The sequence below is a fragment of the Spea bombifrons genome, chromosome 2, assembly GCF_027358695.1.
Source record: "Spea bombifrons isolate aSpeBom1 chromosome 2, aSpeBom1.2.pri, whole genome shotgun sequence".
Lineage (NCBI taxonomy): Eukaryota > Metazoa > Chordata > Amphibia > Anura > Pelobatidae > Spea > Spea bombifrons.
The window spans coordinates 16,530,178-16,553,489 of record NC_071088.1 but is presented as its reverse complement, the minus strand read 5'-3'; the positions used below and the strand labels follow the sequence as shown (position 1 = coordinate 16,553,489).

The window sequence follows — 23,312 nt, the reverse complement described above, 5'->3', positions numbered from 1 at the left end:
ACATGGTGAGCCAGTGAAAGGACTGGCTTAAATGGGTAGAAGACGAAGAACAATAGAATAAGAAAAAAAAACTAGCATAGGTGTTCAGATTGGATTGGTGAAAGACTGAAGTTAGAGAGCGAGATAGGTCAAGAAAGGAACAATACATTATGCACAATACAGTGTCAAAGCAAGTTTAATGGGTCTATTTCTATATTAAGTAACACGTTTAATTGACATGGAATGAAATACACAGGATTATATTAATTTTTAGGCATATATTACTTTATAATATCTTATAAGACACTACCCAGGACCTACCCAGTTTCCATCTGGAAATACTCCCCTGCCCTTTCCGGTAACTCTAGGCTAGAATCAAAATGCTCCCAATTATGGTGAGGTGGAAGCAAGCTTGGACTAGACAACATCAAATAAGACAAAATCACAACAAGTGAAGCGCAGTATATTATAACCGATATTAACCAACACCCTCACACACTTACCACACGAATAGTGGGAGACGTGTTTACATATGGGCATATCGATGCCCTGCTTATTGTAAGAGTCTGTGCTGGATACTCAATGTGTATTGATTGATTGGTTCACGTATATTCTTATTTTTGGGCACGCAGACACTTTTTTGGTATTTTACATCAAGTAAGAGGCCACTAATGATGATACACTGTTGCTCCGACAAAAATAGTTTGTGTGGAAAGTTGTAAAACTTAGTTATATTTTAAGCCAGAACTAACCAAAGCTTAACTTTTCTTTTTAGAAACACCAGTGCTAATAATGGCTTCCTTCTACAACTAGGCATGAAACCTGTAGCATATGAAAGAACAGTTACAGTGTGGCGAGATGTTACATTTGTCCTTGGAATTTTGACAATTGTCGGTGCATTGGCTGAGTAGTTTTCAGATGGCTAGGGCTAGGATTAAAGCTTTTACAGTATCTGTGGGTCACAGGCAAATGCATCCCTGGATTTTGTTAAACGTGCTCATGCATACATTATGCATACACATGCAAGATGGATTTGAAAGATGTTACCTTTCAATTTCTGACACATAAACGGTTAACAAGAAAAGTGTCTTAGCTCCAAAATTACAGTCTAAAGATTTCAGTGTTCAGTTAATACTCATTCAACAGAAAAATGTTTACCTCCCGGTGATAAGGAAGAATAAAGTGAGGATGACCAGTAGAGTAAATCCTCCAACCGCAGCTGTAGCTATTACTAGAATCTGTCCTTGTTCTGCTGCCATATCTGACGCTGTAACAAACAGGAAAGAGAAAATGTTCAGCTACTATGGCAAAAAGGAAGGAATAACAGTGGCAAAATGTATCCATGAAATCTGGATTATAACACCCATTAACTTGCTACAGCCCAACATGGGCTACCCCTTGATTTTCACAGTGCCCTATATAATTTTAGTGATCAGATAAGCCTTGTGTTTCACTTAACACAAAACCATTTGATGCAGGATTTATCCCTTTTATGTAATCTCAAAATCATTTAGAAAAACTCTAAGACAAAACCATTTGGCTTACTTTGCCTGCTCATTTTTGTAGAAACTCAGAATTTAATCCCGTGATGCATCCAGGCCTAGGCTGATTTGGTCTGATCCTAGGGTAGGAGGTCTCTTTTTTGCGATAAAGCTTCACTGATGTCCCTTTATACAATGGACTGCTTATAGCGGAGAACTTAGAGCTCCCTTCGCAACCTATGTATGCTATAGAGGCTGTGCCAACTCCTCCATATGTGCAACCTCCATAGACTGACTGCATATCCCAGCGCTCCATGTCTTAAAGGCACACATCACTTTTTTGTTGTTATGTAAACTTATTCCTGTAGACCATAGAGCTAGGAGATAGGCTTAATGGGTTAGTTTGATTTCTTTGGTATAAGGTGTTATAGGTTTTGTCACAGTGGTGGGACTAGATTGGTTAAATCGCGTGGTAGAGTGGGTTTTTGGTTAGGGATAACTAATTTGACTTGGTTCAAGTTGACGTGGTAGGTTTCAAGCTGGCCTGTGGCACTTTGTAAGTGGTAGGGTGGTAACAGTTATAACATTTATAATATTAGGGGTCACTGTCATTATTTTACTGTTGGGGAACTGTTGTTATTGTTCAATTGTGATGGTCAGTTTGACAATGACTTTGGTAGTTGGAAATCTTCAATAAAGCTGTGGACAATTATATTTTCCATCTAACATGTACATGTCTTTATTAGGGAACTGGGGAGTTTGGGTTTTGGTCATGTGCTATGCAAAACTAAGACTTTCAACTTAGCAAAATCAAAAACAAACTAAACACTTATTGTTCTTATTCCGGTAAGATCAGAGACTACTTTCACCCAGAGGCCATGAGACTACAGCGGAGGCCTTGTTACAGTACAAAGGACAACCAGGACTCTGTATTAGAAATGTCTTCACCTAGAAAAATAAATTAAGCTGAGATAAAACCTATAATAACAATAAACAGGTTTGCATGTATATTTTCTTAGCAAATAGAAGTTTTAGTGGTCCTTGTCACCTATATTGTAGCAAAGCTCTTTTACCTGGCCTGTATCAAACCACTGGTAGCTCCTGGTACCTGATACCCATGTTTCTCTTTATACAGTAATTGCATGGGTCAAAATTCCAAACCATGTAAAAACAGCCCTGATACTTTAAGGCGAGCGACAATGTCTTATGTGCGGCCTCCTGATGGATACATGCGGCATCAGGTACTCCCCAACAATCTCACAGCACATCTCATATGTATACAGTTGGCGGCAGCACACTAGAGAGCAGGACTCGCTGCACAAACGGCAGCAAAAATAAGTGAGCGGGAGCATTGAGTAAAGGGGGCAGAGGAAAACAGAAGCAAAAAAAATATCTGGGTACAAAGCTGCTGACTTTTCATCACAAATTATAATAAACACACCAATGCGAATTGTGTGACATAGGGTAAATTTTGTTTTTATTAGTATTATTATCTTTTTTTATATAGCGCCAACAATTTACGCAGAGCTTCTTACAAACATATATTCAAGAGGTTTGACAAGACTAGAATTGACAGACTAAGACAATGCATCCTAAGGGTGATTCGATGTGTCCTTTAATTATGCATACTTAGAAAAATGTATCATGTTGGACAGCCCTGTGGTATTCGCTTAATATATTTCCCCATTTAAAGGAACCTCCTAATAAAGGGGGTCTGATCACCATGTCGTACTTACAGCAGTGTTCAACATCTTGGGCCACAACAATATATTTAACATACTTATGTGCAAGTGGGAAAACAGAACACATTAAGACTTGAAAGGGTTAATCACTTGACAAAACCACTTTTGTAGCCAGTGCCCTTGAATGGGAAATTATCCAATTATATGCTTTACCGGGTTATCAATAATTATTGGCTATTTGTTGCAATACACTAAAGAAGCATTTTATGGGATTTCAATTGGCTCATTATTTGAGCCATATTAATTGACTTTAAATTTTAAATGTAAGTGGGTGTGCTGTGATTAAAAGGGTTAAACAAAGGGTGAAGAATTAGCATAGAAAGTGAAGTACTTTATCTAGTGGAAGAGAACAGCTTTAAAAAATGTATACATTGTACGGTTGATTTAAAATGGCTTTTTGGTGATGCAAGATCAGCCATTTGTGGATCTGCTTTGCAACTTACTATTAATAATCACTTAAAAATGGAATTTGTTGGCTATATGCGGCTGCTCCTGGTAATGATGCATCTGATTCTATTGTGAATTATTGAGGCGGCACAAATTGCGTTCCGGAAAGAACCTTGGAGTAAAAACCCTACACTGCTCATTCCTGCTGTATGTTTTTTTTTTGTTTTAATGAGACATATATTTTATATAGGCAGCAATATGCAACTCAGCAACCATTATCGGTAGCAGATATTAATCCTTTAAATGTATAATTTCTGAATAAAAGCTATCTCTTATTTTCTCAGAGAGAGAACAATAGCACAATTAAATTGACTCCAAGCATTTTTGGTAGCAGAAAATTGAACCTATTTTGCATTAATTTTACTTAAGTTGAAAATGATGATAGAGTACTTCTTAATGTGTTTTCTAAAAATAGGATTGTTTGCAGAAGTTCTAAAATTGATACTATTTTAAGTGGATTCTTATTAATTCTTCCCTGTTTAATAAATGTCTTGTTTTGGTTATTTTTCGCTATGTTAGATGCATAGCCTCATCTGCACAGCAGTCTCGAGGCAGACTGATGGGGACTTCACCCTCAGGTAGTTATGCCCAAGTATAACAAGAAGGTAGTTCCATGATGTACGTTGTTTCCCACGTTGATGGCCAGACTGGGGATAAAGAGTCACCATGGGACTTTAAGCAGCTGATAAATGATGCCGTGAGGCTACCGCAGGAGGCACACTGGAGGACCAGATCTACAGTGTTGGCGCCAGTAAAGGTAACTGTGTTGTACCAACAGTCGCTGGCTCAAGGTTTGCCAACAGGACCAGTCCAGTCCTGTTGATGACTACTGGTAGATTTCTGTAAGGAAGTACCATCACTTGTGCTGTTCACATGTGTGTGATGTGCTAGCGCATGTATTAGAGGAGCTACCAAGGTTCTCTCCCCTAGTAGCTGGGTTTAGAATTGAACCTTGCTGGCATTCATCTTTGCCAAAAGGACAATAAGCTGTTTTGCGAATTGTTTAACCCAGAAACTAATACCAAAAAATGATTCAGTATCAGTGATGTTATTATTTTAGGGTAATATACAAACACATAGTCTATTGGGGAATTTTTCTATTTTAATGTGATCTAATGCCATATTTGGTACTATATAGGTTCAGTTACTCTGTAAAAGAGTTTTTGTATGATATCAATAAAATAATATCTAATACAATGGACTGCTCAAACAGTTCCCAGAAATGATTTTTTTTAATCATGCAAAATGATGCATTCATATTACATCATTTGTGCTGGGTACACTTAATTGTCATGTGACACAAATGCAGGCGTTGATGCCATGGAAACTAATATGGTTTCTAAAAACTTCAGAGAAAAGAATAAAATGACTGATCAGCTAAGGTTTATTTACGTAGCACACCAGAATTAATATTTCAAATAGAACCTCTTTGTATGCTGTAGGCCTTTAACGTCAGAGCCATGTAGAGTTAAGGAGTAGGCCTACTTTGGAGTTGTAGTGTCGCAGAATCTGGAGAGGCCTTTCTATAACCTATATAAATACAGCAGCGTGCACAGTAGGTCATTAAACTTACTTTCATCTCCAGTTTCAAATTCAAATTTGTTACTATAGCCACTATATCCAGCAGCGGTCCTGACTCGAATGTGAAATATATACTTTGTAGAAGGCTTGAGACCTGTGATTATAACACTGGGAGCTTTGGATCTTGTGGATGAATAGCTCAGCTGTTCATGTTCCTGGGGGGAAAAAAAATAGGTACGATTAAAAGGATTACCCAAGATATTGTCTAATCTAAATTGTAATACTCATTTTCAACTTTTCTTTGTGAAATGCATAATGCGTTTATGCAACAAATGCGCTTCAATATGGTTTTTTTCCCACCTTTTTAAAATTTGAATATTGTGCTTTTGATTCAAGGCGTGAAATGAAGGTGCTTTAGCAGCCCACAGCATATATCTTCATGATAAACTCAGTTTTGCAGTTAGAATGATATATTGGTTAGCAAAATGGTATAGAATACTAAAGCTTTAACCCTTGGGTGCCATCGAAGTGTGCAAAATTGGGTTTAATCACTAAAATGTGACTGAATTTGCAGTTTCAACTGACCGCTTAACTATACATTATAAAGGGTCATCCCTGCCAAGTTTCTACCACAACCAAGGTTGACATTGTTCGGCATAATCAATAGTTCAGACTGCTTGGTTACGGCTAAGAATTTAACTATGCACTATAAAGGGCCGCTAATCAGATCATCCCTATGTTTGCTCCATTCTAATGCATAGTGAAGTGGACTAGAAATTGCAAACCCATGTTTTATTGAATAAATCCCACAGTGGTGTTTATTCACTAAACTATGAGTTGCAGGTGAAGACGAAATCACATAGGTGACTACAGATTAGTGAACCACAGATTATATATGGCCAACTCAGACGTTTAAACTGACTGGGGTTGACTTTATATAATGGATAGCGAAGTTAGTGAATAACATCACAGTTTAGTGAATAAACCCCATTCAATTGCAATAAATGACACACACCGCTTTGGCATTTGAAGGGTGAAGGCCAATCGCACAGTGCCATCACAGGGATGAATGACAGAGGTGTGAGCTTTAAGTACCAGTTACTCACTTCTACCCGCAGGTAGTGCCAAAATGCCGGCGCTATCCGGGGGTAGGCCTGTTGGTGAAAAAGAAAGATGCATACCATTTATACAATAGCTAACTGCACTTTAACTCCAGTTTATAAGTGTAACTGAAACATCAGCACTAAGAGAAAAGTGTTTATTTAACAGAAAACATCATCAATAATTCAAACGCCGTAGTATCAAAATGTTATGTGCAACTTTATTCTAGGAAGTGAGAAGTGCTCTGAAATAAAAATGGTTTACTGTCAACATATTCATTAGCCAGGACAGAGGACCACTAGGTATTGTACCATAAAACAGATAAGATACAACCTAATATTTAACTTCTGCTTATATAACTGGTATAATTTACACATATAGGCCACCACAGGGAATATACCAGCTCCGACTACCATTCCGATGTAATCCTAGAGCTACCTATATCGGTAAATTATACCAGTTATATAAATGAAACTAAAACACTACATTGTGTCTAATCTGTTTTATTATTATTATTATTTATTGTTTTATATAGCGCCATCAAATTCTGTAGCGCTGTACAATGGGTAGACAGGACATAACAAGTAGCATGTAACATAAAAAATCGACTAACGGAGACAACAGGTGAGGAGGGCCCTGCTCAAATGAGTTTACAATCTAGAGATACTCTACTTACCACGCACAGTCTACAAATGACCCCCTCCAGCAAGAAAGACTGGATTTGTTAAACTGGTACATTGCTTTGCATCTGGATATTGTAACTGCAGGCTATTTTTCTCTGGTGTAAGGACATACACAAAAATATCTTAGAAGGCTTCAGAGATTAGCAAAGCACTGAACCCTCCACTGAGACTGAAATGGTTAAACGATCATTATTATGTAGTTCATACTACAAAAACACATTGCAAAACCAGATGTGGGAAACACCCCCATTTAAAGGAAAAATGGGTGGGGAGCGGGGCTTGTCAAGACCACTATCCCACGACCTGGAGGATTCGGGGCTTGACCCGGAGAATCGCTGAAGCAGTGCTCACCCAGCAATCTCCGGGTCATGCCAAAAAGTCACGAGAACACAGGAACTAGGGTGCAGAATTTTTTTTTTTATATTTTAATGTAACAGAAAGTAGTTTTTCACTGAAGGGCTGGCTGGAGAGTCTGCCTGTGATTACATGAAGAGAGCGAAACAACTGAGGATGCCTAAATCCACAAAACAACTGTGGCTAGTTCTGCAAGATGTTTGGCACAACCTACATGCTGAGTTTCTTGAAAAAAAAACTGTCCGCAAATGTGCCTAGAAGAATTGATGCTGTTATTGACATAATATTGATTTGATTTAGATTTTTCTTCTGTTTACTCACTTTGTATGTCATATTTTTGAAAGCATATATACTTTACAACATTTTTTCTCATTTATATATATATATATATATATATATATATACTGTCTTGAAGTTTGGGTTTGTAAACATCTCCATTATGCTGACATTAGTAAAAGTCTAACACGTTACAGGCATTGGAGAAGAAACTATACATTTGGTGAAATTAAAACATAACTGCATTCATAATAAAGCAAGTGTCATCTGATTTAAACCTATATCATCTGAATAAGAAACAACTATCATTTTCTGTGTAACTGATGTTATGTCTAAGAGTGGTATTCGATAAAATTAGCTTTTTTTTCTTTACGCTTAAATCGCTTTTTTTCGGTTGCAGAAGGTAATTCAGGGACAAGCAGAAACCAGGGAGAGAAGTCTCCGTCAGAGGTCTGTCTCCTGAAAACACCGACATCTGGTCATTCATACCATGGCATGGAGGCCTAGAGGCCCACAAACAGAACAGATTTCCAAGATGGTATATGAAACACACTGATGCACAGTGTTAATTGTTTGATATCATGATATCCATGTCAGGGATGGAGGCCTTGTTGTCTTTTCTTTCATCTATTCAACACTGAATTCAAATCCATAGATCTCATAACAGATGGTACTCCAAACAGAGCCGGCCTTAGGTGTTCCGGCGCCCTGTGCGAACTACTCCTCTGGCGCCCCCCCCTCTGCCCCTTCAAACTACCCCCCCTGTGCCTTCAAACTACCCCCCCCCTGCCCCTTCAAACTACCCCCCCTGCCCCTTCAAACTACCCCCCCTCTGCCCCTTCAAACTACCCCCCCCTCTGCCCCTTCAAACTACCCCCCCCTCTGCCCCTTCAAACTACCCCCCCCTGCCCCTTCAAACTTACCTTGAGGAGTCCTGCCGGCATTTCATGTTGAGCGCCGGCACCGCGACGGAGAGTAAGGGGCGTCGAGCGGTTGCTGAGAACTTCACGAGCAACCGCTCGGCGCCCCTGCCCGGGACATAAATGAAAACATTGTTGTTTTTTTTTTGTTGTTTGTTTTTTTAACTTTATTTAACATCCTCCATGTTAAATAAAGTTAAAAAAAACTTTTTTTAACAAGGAGGTTGTTAATTAAAGTTAAAAAAAACCAACAACAAAAAAAAACAACAATGTTTTCATTTAGGTGCAGAGGGCGCGGGGGAGGAGGACCCCGCGGCGGCGGCGGCAGCAGCAGCAGCAGCGGAGGAGGACCCCGTGGCGGCGGCGGCAGCAGCAGCAGCGGCGGAGGACCCCGTGGCGGCGGCGGCGGAGGACCCCGTGGCGGCGGCGGTGGCGGCGGCGGCGGCGGTGGCGGCGGCGGCAGCGGCGGAGGAGGAGGACCCCGCGGCGGCGGCGGGGGAGGACCCCGCGGCGGCGGCGGGGGAGGACCCGGCGGCGGCGCCCCCTGGAGTGTGGCGCCCTGTGCGGTCGCACAGGTCGCACACCCCAAAGGCCGGCCCTGACTCCAAACACACATCTGTGACAGAACAGTCAGAACCATTTATTAAAAAGGCACTTGCATGACAACTTTCCAGCATTGTGCCAAATGACAACTGCATACATCTTCATATCTGTAAATTCTCAGTGTTTGTCCCGGGGGCTCCAGGAATCAGAGCTTACGCTGGACCACTAGAGCAGTCTTATGCCTAATTTCTTCTCACCTTCATAACTACTGGGGACTTGCCCTCTTTAAAAGGTGACATACATTGACAAAAAGAGCTCCACTTAATGAGCATCTGAATATGGCATCCCCAGTTAAAAAATAAAACTAATTACAGTTTTCTTTAACTCTAAGATTGTTGAAAAAGTTAATCTTTTAGTCCATATTTAAACTGGTGGACATGTACAACAGGATCACTTGTAGTCTAATAAATTCTAGATCCGCTGCTTTTAGAAATAGGTATAAGACCCACTGGATAGGCTCAAATAGATGAGCTCCTGCCTTGACCAGTCATGTTATAAGTAGTGAAAGCAAATAAGACTTAAAGTGCCAGTGCCGCCTCCAGTCCGTCCCTGGTTATGGTAAAGAGAATGTGATCCAAGGTGTTCAGATTTGCTATGATAGCCACAACTCTCCTTCTAACATCTGTTACAATGGAGTTTATGGCTACAGAAAAAAAAGAATAATAAATATAAGAATATAAATGGCAATTTACCAGTTAAAAATAATCTTGCTGATCAAGCAATTGATGTTTGATCAAACTTTAAAAAAATAAAGTCTCAAACTGAAATATATTTCTTTTTGCAATTGTATAATTGGATTCGGTTAGTGCCAAGTGCAGAAATCAGGTTCCATATACATAACCGCGCTGAAATCGGATTCTCTTTGAGCTAGTAAAATATTTTTGCTGGAAAAAAGTTAAAAAACCCACTGAAATATTATTTTTAGCTACTAGAATTAATTTTACTAGCTTGATTTATGTATTAGCCCTAGCTGGCCTAGGTGAGAATTAGCCATGGGTACAAAGTAGTAATAAATAATTACAGAAGGCATATGCAGCAGTGCCAAAATTATTGGTCCCTTCTGCAGGCCGCAAGGTTTGCCCCCATAGGCTTTAGGGGTCTTTGTCTATTTTATCATAAGTATGTTACTTTAGATTGCTAAATAGCAGCTGTCTTATTCTTCAGCCAATATACCTGTTATTTCATGAGATAATTTCCCATGCTGAATCAGAATCATTCCTTTTTATGTTTAGTTTCCTCTGTGAATCTTTAATCAAAAGCTGTCGTTATTCTTCAACTTTATATGGTCTCAATGATGTCTTTTATTACCCTATCAGCTCAAGGCCACCATTAACTTCACAGAAATTTAACTAGTTGTTCTGATTCTCTTTCCAATTGTTATACGAGGAAAACACATCTATGTGGTGATGGGAAGTGAGATGATTGCTCTAGGTATATGGTGAGCAAAATATAGGAAAGCACATAAGCCTTAGAGGTAAACAATCTTACAGATATGTAAATGTATTTAATTTGTTCAAAATAATGAGGTTATTTAAAATCATTGATACATTTGCTAATATATTTGATTTCTCATTTGCTTTCCAATATTTGTGCTGAAGGTGCAATTTCCTTTCATCGCAGATGAGTCTGCAGAACTGTATGGGGTCACAGCGACCCAAATAAGAACTGAACACAAGCAACCTTATGTATAATTTCCACTGGAGAAAGCAAATACGTTGGCCCAGGGATGGACAGAAACAAGATTCTTCAAAAATGGTAGACAGGCCGGACTGGTACTTTAAGGCCATGCCCGATGACTCTAGTGTGGCCAATGGCTGGATACGCAAGTATGTTCTTATCAATTTCCCGTCCTCAAGTTCTCTCCCTTCTTTGGATAGTGTAAGCAGTACCTTTTGCTTTTCCAGGAATCATCACATGAAGCAGCCTTTCTAATAACATTTCTTCTATGACAATGTTTAAAATGGGAAACACAGGAAACATAACTATAACCAGATAATCACCCTGGGTACAGTCTGGTTTAGGAAGCACTGATACTGTAGCTGAGGACAGTTATATGGTTACTGTTTGTAATACATTAACTATTTGGATAATAATAGCAGGAGTGTCTCTCTGGTTTTATGATCCTTGCACAAGGCCCTGCTTCTGGGCCCTCACAGGGGTTCTGCTGTAGACTTAAGAGGGTACAACGGGCAAATGCACCTATTTCCCTCCCTTTTAAACTCCTGGATTTTGTGTGCAAAATGTTGCAAAGGAATAGTTCGCACAAACCTAAAAATGTTGTATTAATTCTCAATAAATACTTCAAGATAATGGTCATTTTCTTAGTTTATATCTGCCCTTCTCTTGCTTCAAACCAACCTTGACCCTTCCCAATTTACCAGTCATACAATTAGCTGAGGAATATTATGGCCTGAGACATGGTATGGCCCTTAAGATAATGAGGCTTCCCCAGGCCGTGGTATTTTAATTCAGCAAGCTACTATGCTAATCATGTATTACATAGCAATAATCATGAGCAAATGCAGAGTAATTTAGTCATATGTGTATAAAGCTATAAAACCAGACAAGCTGGAATAATTATGGTAGTTACTGTTACGTGGCTAAGCAAATTAGGGAATTGCATATAAACACACACTTCAGCTATTAAAACAAAAGTGGTAGGTTATGAAATAAGAACATTCCAACTACATTGCAGGGCAAAGCAAAAGCTTCCATCGCCCAAATCAAGATCATGCACATAACAGCTGTCCAACATTACCACTGTATTCGCCATCAAATGTTTCCTACTTTGATGAGGGAGGGCTGCTCTGGGAATGCAACAGTGGTAACCTAGAAATAAAGAACCAATAGTACTGTGCCTTCAAAGACAAACACCTGTCTTCTGTAGCATCATCAGTGGTGTATTTAGGTTTTGTGTTTCCCTAGGCCTGACTAAACTCCCGTGCCCCTTATCTTTTTTTTTACATTTATTTTTTTCCAACTACACCTCTTTCTTTCTGTATTTTAATCATGGCATGTACCATTTCAAATATTTTATCTGATATAATATCATGAAAAGTGTAATTTCAACGATTTCCATCAAGACCAATCATCCTTGTCAACTATACTAGAAGGATCACAGACACTCAAATTGGTTAAGGTAGCACATTGTCAGTCCATGACATGAGCTGTAATGCCATACCAAGGCTTCAACTGCTGTTACTGTATATTCACACACCATTTGTGTCAGGGTCAGAATACATTTAAACATGTAAATCTTTTATACTAAATGGCTTGCTGAGCATAATGGGAACTGTAGTCACCATAGCCGGAGTGCCAATGTTAGGGTTTAGGGTCAACTTTTCTTAAAAAAAATTCTATCCATAGTCACAGGTCATGATCAGTCTGCAGGGGCTAAGCCAAAAAGGGGTATGGTCATTCTACATAAAGATCCCCCTCAAGTTTGAGCTATAGCTGCTCATTTAGAGAGTGTATGTAAACAAGCATAGTTTAATCTCAATCCAGTTTGTGCATAGCACTGTGCATGGGTGGTAATAAGTACCATATTTGTGTACAAGCAGCTTCATAGTGTCATTGTTGTGGACAAACAGCTTAACAGTGGCATCTTTGTTCCCAAAAAGGTTCTCTCTGTTATGTTTTTACCGAAACAGCTTATCTCTGCCATGTTTATCCACAAACATCTTAACAGTGCCAGATGTGTGTCCAAACAGCTTAACAGTACCCTATTTGTGCCCAAACATCTTAATAGTGCCATCTCTGTGCCAAAACAGCTTGTCTCCTCTGACAATTTTGTCCACAAACCTCTTAACAGTGCCATATTTGTCCCTAGACAGCTTTCCAGTGCCATCTATGTCCTCAGATTCTACCTGCCATATTTGTCCCATAACATCCTGTCTCTGCCATGTGTCTCCTAATAGCTTAACAGTTCCGTTATTATGCCCAGTTTAAAAGTGAAATTTTTATCCCCAAACACCTTCCCAGCACCATCTTTATCCCCAAACATATTTTTCCGCAAACAGTTTGCATCTGCCATGTTTGTCCCCAAATAGCTGAACAGCGCCATTTTTCATCCACAAACAGTTGAAAGGTCCAACCTTGTCCCAAAGCAGCTTAAAAGTGACAACTTGTCCTCAGTTTCCCAGTGCCAAATTTGTCCCCAGTTTGCCAGCTTACCCTGCTGGTGGTTACTGGTTTTGTGAGCTTGCCTGTTCAATAATTCTTCTGAGCGGCGTTGCTCAAAAATCTTAAAAGTTATAAAGCAGATGGGTGTATATTTTTGCAAGTAGGGGCGTCCAATCGCAGGTAAGGCAGCGTTTTATGCCCCCGACCCCTGTAAAGTGCCGTCCTAGTCTTAGTTTTGCATCTGCCATGTTTGTCCCCAAATAGCTGAACAGCGCCATTTTTCATCCACAAACAGTTGAAAGGTCCAACCTTGTCCCAAAGCAGCTTAAAAGTGACAACTTGTCCTCAGTTTCCCAGTGCCAAATTTGTCCCCAGTTTGCCAGCTTACCCTGCTGGTGGTTACTGGTTTTGTGAGCTTGCCTGTTCAATAATTCTTCTGAGCGGCGTTGCTCAAAAATCTTAAAAGTTATAAAGCAGATGGGTGTATATTTTTGCAAGTAGGGGCGTCCAATCGCAGGTAAGGCAGCGTTTTATGCCCCCGACCCCTGTAAAGTGCCGTCCTAGTCTTAGTTTTGCCCGTGAGCATCATCTTTTGCCTTTGCAGCATTAGTTGCTGTGTCCTAGCAACACAGACATAATCATAGATGCAGAATATAGCTTGCTCCCTCTTTGACCAAACAGTTCACTCTTTATATACCTTATGATACTATGTGTGAAAGTGCTATACAAATCATGTATGTGGGTCGCTGGGATGGAGTAACTAAACAGCAGGGTGGAAAATGTTCCATTCCCTTCTCTCTTCAGTTTGCTTTGCTTTGTAGACATTCATCTACAGGGACAGCATAAGAATATCCAGCATGAGCTTAGAAAGTATGCAGTGAAGATGTGATAAATCTCAACCAAAACAAAACAAAACAAAAATGCAGCTAGTAGGGATGGGCAAACGCCTGGTGCCTGGTCGGTTGAAGACAAATTGGTGATCCATACTCACTAATCTGTTGCTCCAGCGGCCGTAGGCTATGGATATGCCCAGTCTCACATAATGTGAGCATTAACGTAGCATGCCAGGGCAACCTAGGGATCGCCAGTCCCACCCTACCCCCTGCCCACCTTATAACCTGTTGGAAACGACCACAATTACATTTTGTGAGAAAAACACGCAGAGCTGTCCTGGCACAAATAATGACCATATCGACCTTCTGAGACAAAATAATATTACAGTAGACCATTTTACTCATCCCTCAAACACTTGATGGCTTAAAATGAGAGTTATGACCTACCTATGCATATCACAGAAAATCATAATGATCAGAACGGAGAAGCCTTCGTTATTTTTGCACCTCTCTAGTCTGTCATTAAATAGTAATGAACACTCTTATTTTCCTTACAGAAGTGAAGTTAACATATGCACACAGTATGATATTTATTCATGTAGACAATTCAAACAGTGAATAACAGTACCCTTGAACACAGTTTGGGTGCAATGAACGGGAATACAGATTACACAGTGTGATACACTCTCTATCCATAAACATAGTTGCTGGACTCTTAAAAAACAGAGGTGCGCCCTTTTTCTACCCGCATTCACTTCCGTGTTTAGTATTAGATCACACCATGCAAAATACAGCTCAGGCAGGAAAGAAATACGTACGGAAAGGAAAATGACATTAATAGGCAGCAGAGCGGGTACACAGTGCTGTTTTAACCATGTGAAAATTTACTAACGCTTTCAGGGACTGTGAATTTGGTCCCCAGGGAGCCGTTTCTAGTTTATTACTGTCACAATTTATGCTTTGTGAGGCGTTCTGCACTCCATCTTGAAATACCAAGCTCCAGCAAATTTTGTTTCGTGTTAAGCTGAAGTAGATTGTATATGATTTCAGCCTTTACCTTACATGAAAAATTGGGCTTTGCCAGTCCTGCAGTTTATAATATAATATTATATGCTCTAGAAAGTTTTGTGCATGAAAAAGTCATACTTTGCAACATTATTAAAAAAACCCATATACATTATTCATATATTTAAGACAAAGGATATTATTTTGTTTTTATTTTTTTTCCTCCGGAACAGAAATGTATTTTCTGCAAAAACTATTCTGAATTCATACATTTCTTTTTAGAATCTAGCTTGGTTTTCTGATCGCAATCTCTCACTGAAGCAATGAGCAGTTATAAACTCGGGTGCCACTCCATCAATATTTCACTATTGAGAAGCGATGTTCATTTTTCGGTGTGCAACAAGCTGATTTTCTGGGTTGCTTTATATTCATCAAAAAGAAGAAAACACTATTTTATTCCCCAGGCTAAGTCAGCATATATTTCCTGTTACGCTGTAAATGCTAACCAACATAAACGTGTGAATGCTTCATTCATTTGCGAACAAAGGAACAATACATTTTAAGAGACAACACATTTTGTCCATAAAAAATAGAAAAATGAAACTTCTGTTACATTTACAGATTAGAATCAGTATGTTTCTGGAAGTAACAAATGGTTAAACATTGGAATACATAACAAAATATGGTATTAAAATATTCAACAAAACTTTTTGTCAGGAGGCATGAAGATACAATATTCTGTTACACTTGCTGGAAAAGTAGTAAGATACATCAGTTCTACTTGCCAATGTCACCCTTGAGGCAATACCTATATCAGCCTAAAGCCATGATGGTCTAAATAGAGGTTGATCAGCATACCCGAGTTTCTCGGGTTTTTTGCCCCAATCTCAGGGTGAATGAGGCAGATTCTCAGGGTCACACAGTCTGGAATGTACTTGTTTCTATTCTACACTGCTGTGATCATATATGACCCCCAAATGGTGCTTTTGCTACCAATACATTATGGTTGCTATCCCTGCTTTAACGCAGGTCAAGGTTTCCACGAGAAACGATATTAGAACCACTTTGTTATCCCATCTGGGAGGTCACTACATAGAATGTCCAAGATGGCATGTTAAAGGACTAATATTTCAAGAGTCTTAGGGCCAGCTCGTTTAGGAAGATCCCAGGTATGTCGATTAGCTTTTAGTAATAATAATAAGGGAAGTGATGCATTTACCATCCAACTCATTAGCTGAAGAAGGTGGCTTTAGGTACCATAATGTCACACTCAATTTCTAAAGATAGCAGTGGTACAGTAACAGAATCTCAGTTTGATTTTTTCTTGGGAGAACTTATTCTGCACAATTTGCAGTTGAGTTGAGGTAATTGGCTTCATATTCTCTCTTTAACACAATATCCTTGCATTACTTTGCTTTATTCAAACTGTTTTTTTAAACCCCCTTCTAACACAGGTTTTATGGACCCATCAATTGTTATAAGCTGATGAAAGAAACTGTGAACAAGGAGACGTGGCATCTCAGACGGCCTTTGTGTTTCCATTATCACCTCTTTTATCTTCCATCTCATGCTCCATGTATACATTTTAAACCCTTTAGTACTCTACAGAGCTGCAATAATCTGCTCTACACAAACTTTTACAACAATTGCTTATCCAATTGAGTTAGATTAGCACAGCAGTGATAGCTGATGGATACATTAACAGCGCACAGTTCAGGAGCTCAGTGTCGTACTGCAGAGATTTGAGAATACAAAGACATCCAAGGCAACTCTCTAACTTTACGCTGGAAACACAATGAGATCAGAAGCATATTTACCGGGGAAGGGAGAGAGTGCTAGATTTGCTTCATTATCACATACTGAGTGTTACATTTCTTTAATCCTAAAGCTGTTATTGGTAGGCACATTATATCGAATCAGTGTGCTTCCATACAGATCAAAGACTATGTCTGAAAAAATACTTTGGTGTCAATATCACAGATACACTAACTGGCCACTTTATTAGGTACACCTGTTCAATTGTTTGTTAAAACAAATAGCTAATTAGCCAATCACATGGCAGCAACTCAATGCATTTAGGCAACTTGCTGTAGTTCAAACCAAGCATCAGAAAGGGGATTTAAGTGACTTGAACATGGTATGTTTGTTGGTGCCCGACGGGCTGGTCTGAGTATTTCAGAAACTGCTGATCTACTGGGATTTTTACACACAGCCATCTCTAGGGTGTACATAGAATGGTTCAAAAAAGATAAAATACCCAGTGAGCGGCAGTTGTGTGCAAGAAAATGCCTTGTTGATGTCAGAGGTCAGACAAGAATGGGCAGACAGAAAGGCAACAGTAACTCAAATAACCACTCATTACAACCAAGGTACGCAGAATACCATCTCTGAATAGTCAACACCTTGAACCTGTAGATGGGCTACAGCAGCAGAAGACCACACCTGTCAGCTAAGAACAGGAATCTGAGGCTACAATTCGCACAGGTTCACCAAAATTGGACAATGGAAGACTGGAAGAATGTTGCCTGGTCTGACGAGTCTCCATTCCAGCTGCAACATTCAAATGGCAGGATCAGACTTTGGTGTAAACAACATGCCTTGAATCAACAGTTCAGGCTCTTGTTGGTGGTGTAATGGTTTGGGGGACATTTTCTTGCCACACTTTTGGCCCCTTAGTACCAATTGAGAATCGTTTAAATGCGACCTGAGTATTGTTGCTGACCATGTCCATCCGTTTATGATGGACACTTCTGATGGCTACTTCCAGCAGTATAATGCACCATGTCACAAAGCTCACTGGTTTCTTGAACATTACAATGAGGTCACTGTACTCCAATGGCCTCCACAGTCCCAGATCTCAATCCAATACAGCACCTTTGGGATGTGGTGGAACAAGAGATTCGCATTGTGGATGTGCAGCTGACAAACCTGCAGCAACTGCGTGATGCCATCATGCCCATATAGACCAAAATCCCTGAAGAATGTTTCCTGCACCTTGTAGAAAGTATGCCACGAAGAATGAAGGCAGTTGCGAAGGCAAAAAGGGGTCCAACCCGGTACTACTGTATATCTATATATAGTCGTGTGAAAAATAAAGTAAACCTCTTAAAATTCTATGGTTTTTCATATCAGGACATAATAACAATCACCTGTTACTTAGTAAATCTAAAATTAGGTAAATACAACTCTCATGCCTCAAGCATCTATATGTACTGTGTAGTGTGCTTAATTACATAGGCACTCCATCTAGTGGCTGACTTTGTCTTTCAGTATTTTGCCCCTCTGCTGTTCCCATCCCTCCTCAGTGAAGTGAGGCATTCTGGGAAAGAGAGCTCCATTTTACAGACTGTGCTAAGAAGAGAAAGACTGTGCCTTCCATGCTCCCATGTGGCAGCATCGCTAGTAAGCTTGTGGACTTACTCCACAGTTATTCTCAGTCACAGCTGCCACCACTTACACAGACTCTTATATTCAGGAGCAGCAGCTGCATTTGTCTTAAGTTGTGACTAGCAGACCAGTTCTCCACATGTCATCTATGTTATTACATGTTGTGTTTCAGCCATCTTGTATTATGATGACATGTTAGTTGTATATGAACATGTGTTTATTCATGTTTTCTGCTCTATTGTTTTCTAGTTTCACCGCACATTTCCTATAATTCAATAAATCTACTGACTTCATCATACAGTCTATTTCTATTGTCTATTCTATATTGTCTATTGAAAAGTAGGGCGGTTTATCTGCATGTCAAACTACACACACGCCACGGGGTAACGTGTAGCGAGGACAGAACAACAACCTCAGAGGAACAAAAACACATGACATATTACACCATGTCATGGTTTATTCAACAAAAATAAAGCCAAAATGGAGAAGCCATGTGTGAGAAACTAAGTACACCCTTTCTGTTTTCATAGGAATTAAGATGTTCAGTAGCAGACAGGTGCTGCTAATCAAATGCCCTTGATTAACTGATCATTAGTCTGACCATTAGTTTGCTGGTCTGGAGCATTCAGGTGTGTGTTTACACAATGCCAAGGAAAAAGCATCTTCTCTCTAAAAAGAACATGGCAGCCTGGCTTAGGTTTGCAAAGTTGCATCTGAACAAACCACAAGATGATTAGGATGCGCCAGCCATCCCTCAGTATCAGGGTCGTAGTGTTTGGTTATCATATTAAATATTAAATATAGCAGCCGCATACATAATAAATGAAGGTGGCAAATGTTAAGAAGAATTCTAGAGGCTAGCAAATACTAGAAGGAGGACAGATAAGTGAGATTTGAAAAGCCTAAGCTATTAAAGTATATTAGATAACCACTAATTACTAGTTATTGTTTTTGTTTTATTTTTAAGTTTAGTTTTGGTTTAATTGTGGTTATGTGGTTTTGATTTTAAAGTTTGGTTTTATTTTGCTATCTAGTTTGTTTTTTCTTGATTTTTAAAAAAGTTTAGAGAAGTTTGTCATTGAATATATTGATAAACATAAAACCTCAGAATTTGCTTGCGATGCAAAATTGCGAAATGGTCCTTGGACCATGAGCAAACCTTTCTGAAAATGAAAAATGAAAATAAACAATACAGAACATACAGTGTAATAATATGGCAAACACCCCTACAGAAAAAAATTAACTAATTGAGAGTAGAGAAAAATGTTAAAGGAGGTTCAGAGCAGGATTTTCTTAAATCTATACAAACACAGCTTAGTTTTGCAGAGCAGGAGACGTATACAGACCATGCCCAATATAGAGAAGAGGCAGAATGTTATGTATTGAAGTCACTTGTTGATGTAAAACAGACTATTGATAATTTGAAAAGCAAGATTTTTGCTTCCACATGAGCAGAAGCATCACTGAATCTCAGGATTGTGGTGTCAGTGAAAATGTTAATGAGAAATCTGCTGACTCCCAGAACAGAATTTTGATAAAGAAAGAGCTGATCTGGGTATAGATAATGATGAATATGAGCCTCGGCAACTGTTAATTGTGTTCCCCGTGAGAGAAAAACACAATTTAATGATAATTGCGCAAGTAGAAAGGGGTTCATGTAACACAAGACAAGAGTGAAAGTATATTTACATTTTCTGCTTCAACACCCAGTGTCAAAAACCACCACCTGCGGTGACACCATACATTTCACAACCACCAAACATATATATTGGTGATTGTATTGTATTGTATTATTTGTATTGTTTGATATTTCGAAATGATCTAGTAAAGTTCATCAGGAGTCCATTATAAGCAGAGCTCTGAAAACGTTAATATCTGGTTATTGTTTCCAATATATTCTCTTGAATTCTGGATGAAGTGGAAACTTTCAGTTTGAACCTAACATTAGATAAATATAAACCAGGGATTGTGTTAATTAATATGCCAGAGAATGGGTCTATCAGTGCATAGATTTTTCTTTAGCTATTGTAGCTAGACAAACACATTAGCCTTGAGTGGATTTATCTGAATGCATATCTGGGTTTCACCTATGTGGGTTTGGATGTATGTATTGTTACATCAGTTATAAGTTTCAAGCACATACCACATTTAGAGCCCCATCGCGTCATGTTGTAAATAAAGCATCTATTTGTCTAATCGTATTTTTTATATAATTTTAGTTATTAAAAATAATTAATAATTCTTAATTAATCATACATATTCACAATATGCAATCCTTTAAATTTAGCATGGAACAAAATAATTATGATGTGCAGTTTTATAATTGGTCTATGCAATTGACGGAATTAACTATCATATACAGTTGATTGTAATAATGAATGGGAAAAAGGAACATCAAGCTATTACAAGGCATTTCCTTCACAGTTTTAGAGCAGTTAGTAAGCAAGTAAGTAAATAAGTATTTATCATACTTACTAAGAGGCTTGTAAACCAAGAGTGGCAAACTCAGCATGTCAATTATTTCCCTGGTGTATGATCAATTCATATACCTGGAAATTATGGATAGGGAAACTCATCTTGAGGAGACTTGAAATGAGGAGTTAAGTTGGCTCTCATGGTAAACAGATAAACTGCATTAAATATATCTATCATCTCTATATATATAAATATATATATATATATATATATATATAGATAAATAGATAGATAGATAGATAGATAGATACACTGAATATATTACTAATTTTAAATCTGTAAACACTATTTTAGCATTTATATAAATCAATTCGGGCATATATTTCAGTGTGAAAATCACCCTTCTTTCAAACGAAGGGAGAATAAAGAGCTGAAGATGTTTTTTTTCTGCCTCCTGATTGAAAATCCATGATCCAAGAAATCCATGATGAAGAAAATAAATGGTTGAAGCTGAAAAGGCACTCAGCGTTAATAAGTACTAGACATGTGCATTTGGATTCCTACGAATTTTTGAAACCAAGGAGGTACCCCCAATGAAACAAATTAAAAAATTTTGTTGGCTTTTTCACTCTTTTACATACTCTCACTAACAGTCTCGCTGTTCCCATTGATCCGCCCTTTTGTGGAAGTACGCTATGATGCCAAAATAACGTGGTTGGGTGGTGATAGGCAAGGAAGTAGGTAGGAACAAACACTACTCCTTCCACCTGGAAGACAGTGTCCAAAAGGGTTTTTAAACTTAATGAAACTGCTGCTTCTTTAAAGAAGAACTCATTCTTCACAGCAATAGATATGTAACCATGGCCTTTTTCCTTTTGGGCCCAAAAATAGGATTGATGAGGGAAGGCACAGCTTTAGGTAATTTGATGCATGTTGTGTGAGGGGGGGGTGTTAAAGGGAGTTCCTTTTGGTGCAAGTTTTTATTCAACTCATATGTCCTCATTTGAAATTCTAAAAATTAAATGTTGCAGGCATTCAAACATAACTTGCAAATTACTGTATATGGAAGTTGTACCCATGTGTAGCATGTGAGACAATTCAACCGCAGTAGAGTCTGGTCATTTCTGTTTTCCTTAACTCTGCTCCTTGGCAGTGGCATCTCTATGGGGGCAGAGGGGGCCATGGCCCCCTACATAATCCTTCCCCATGTGCCTCCCAAACTGAAATGCGATTGGCTCGGTCAAACGCACTGGCTCATAAGCCCTCTCGCTGAGGAGCAGGCAGACGGCCTAACACTGAGATGATGATCGCTCTATGTAAAGGAGGTCCCAGCCAATCAGGAGAAATGTCTCATCTCTCATCATTGGCTGAGAGTTAAGAATAATTTCCTGATTGGTCTCTCTGTGTGTTTGTGTGGCCGTGTCTGTGACTCTGTTTGTAATGTCTGGTAATAGAGAGGTTATTGCCTGAAACTGCTCTTGTCTGGTAATGGTGGGATTAATTGCCTGAAACTGCATATGTCTGATAATGGAAGTGGTTAATTGTCTGAAACTGCTCATGTCTGGTAATGGAGGGGCACGTTTTGTGAAACTGCTCATGTCTGGTAATGAAGGGGGTTAATTGTCTGAGACAATTCATGTCTTGTTATGACTGTATGCACCTTATTTGCTCGATTATAAGATGACCCCCCAAAATGTGATTATTAATTTAGAAAAAAAAGAAAACGCCTGAATATAAGACTACGCTGTAGGAATTTTTTTTTATTAGTAAATATTAATTTGCATGTAAACTATTTTCTCATATTTAATGCTACCTGGGGCTTCTATGACTGAGCACCGGAAGGCAACGTCACACCAGTGCTCCACCATAGATGCCCCGGCAGAAGTGTCGGGTAGCAGGGGAGGTTGTCTGTGCACATCGAGCAGACCTACACCTGCTGCCCCCACTTGACAGCGCTGCAGGGGACCTGGATCCTCCTCTCTGGCATCCGGTGAACACTTGTGTGATGACAACCTCTGCTGCTGCTGGCCGATACTTTGGCCGGGGCTTCTATGGTGGAAGGAACTTAGCCCTGCTATTCTCCACAACCTTCTGTGGAATGTCCCATTTGGACTTGCAGATATTCCTATACACAATGCCAGCTACTTGGTTTTGCCATTTAGTGTATGCTGTTCCTGTGAGTATTTTACACCCCGTCACTATGTGTTGGACAGTCTCAGAAGCCTCTTTACATAGTTTGCACCTTGGGTCCTCTCAGGTGTGATAGATGCCTCTATGGATCTGGTGCTTAGTGCCTTAGTGGGACTAAGCCCTATACACACAAAGCTATATAAAATATAGCAAAGATGTATTCAAACCCAGATTTAAAAGAGGCTTAACTGCTGTTCTCTGCCTTATTGATACATTGCAGATTTTTATTTGTTTTGGATTCTACAACAAGTAA

General features: G+C 39.2%; 1 protein-coding gene across 1 annotated transcript in view; it reads right to left on the bottom strand.

Moving 5' to 3' along the window:
* The window catches only part of EPHA6 (EPH receptor A6), a 161,332-nt gene that overhangs the window by 77,184 nt on the left and 60,836 nt on the right, over nt 1-23,312 (bottom strand). Inside the window, exons 4-6 of the mRNA XM_053456921.1 lie at nt 6,277-6,324; nt 5,223-5,385; nt 1,138-1,246 (exon numbers count right to left, since the gene is read on the bottom strand). Coding sequence (XP_053312896.1) covers nt 1,138-1,246; nt 5,223-5,385; nt 6,277-6,324 — 320 coding nt within the window. The remainder of the gene's footprint in view (nt 1-1,137; nt 1,247-5,222; nt 5,386-6,276; nt 6,325-23,312) is intronic.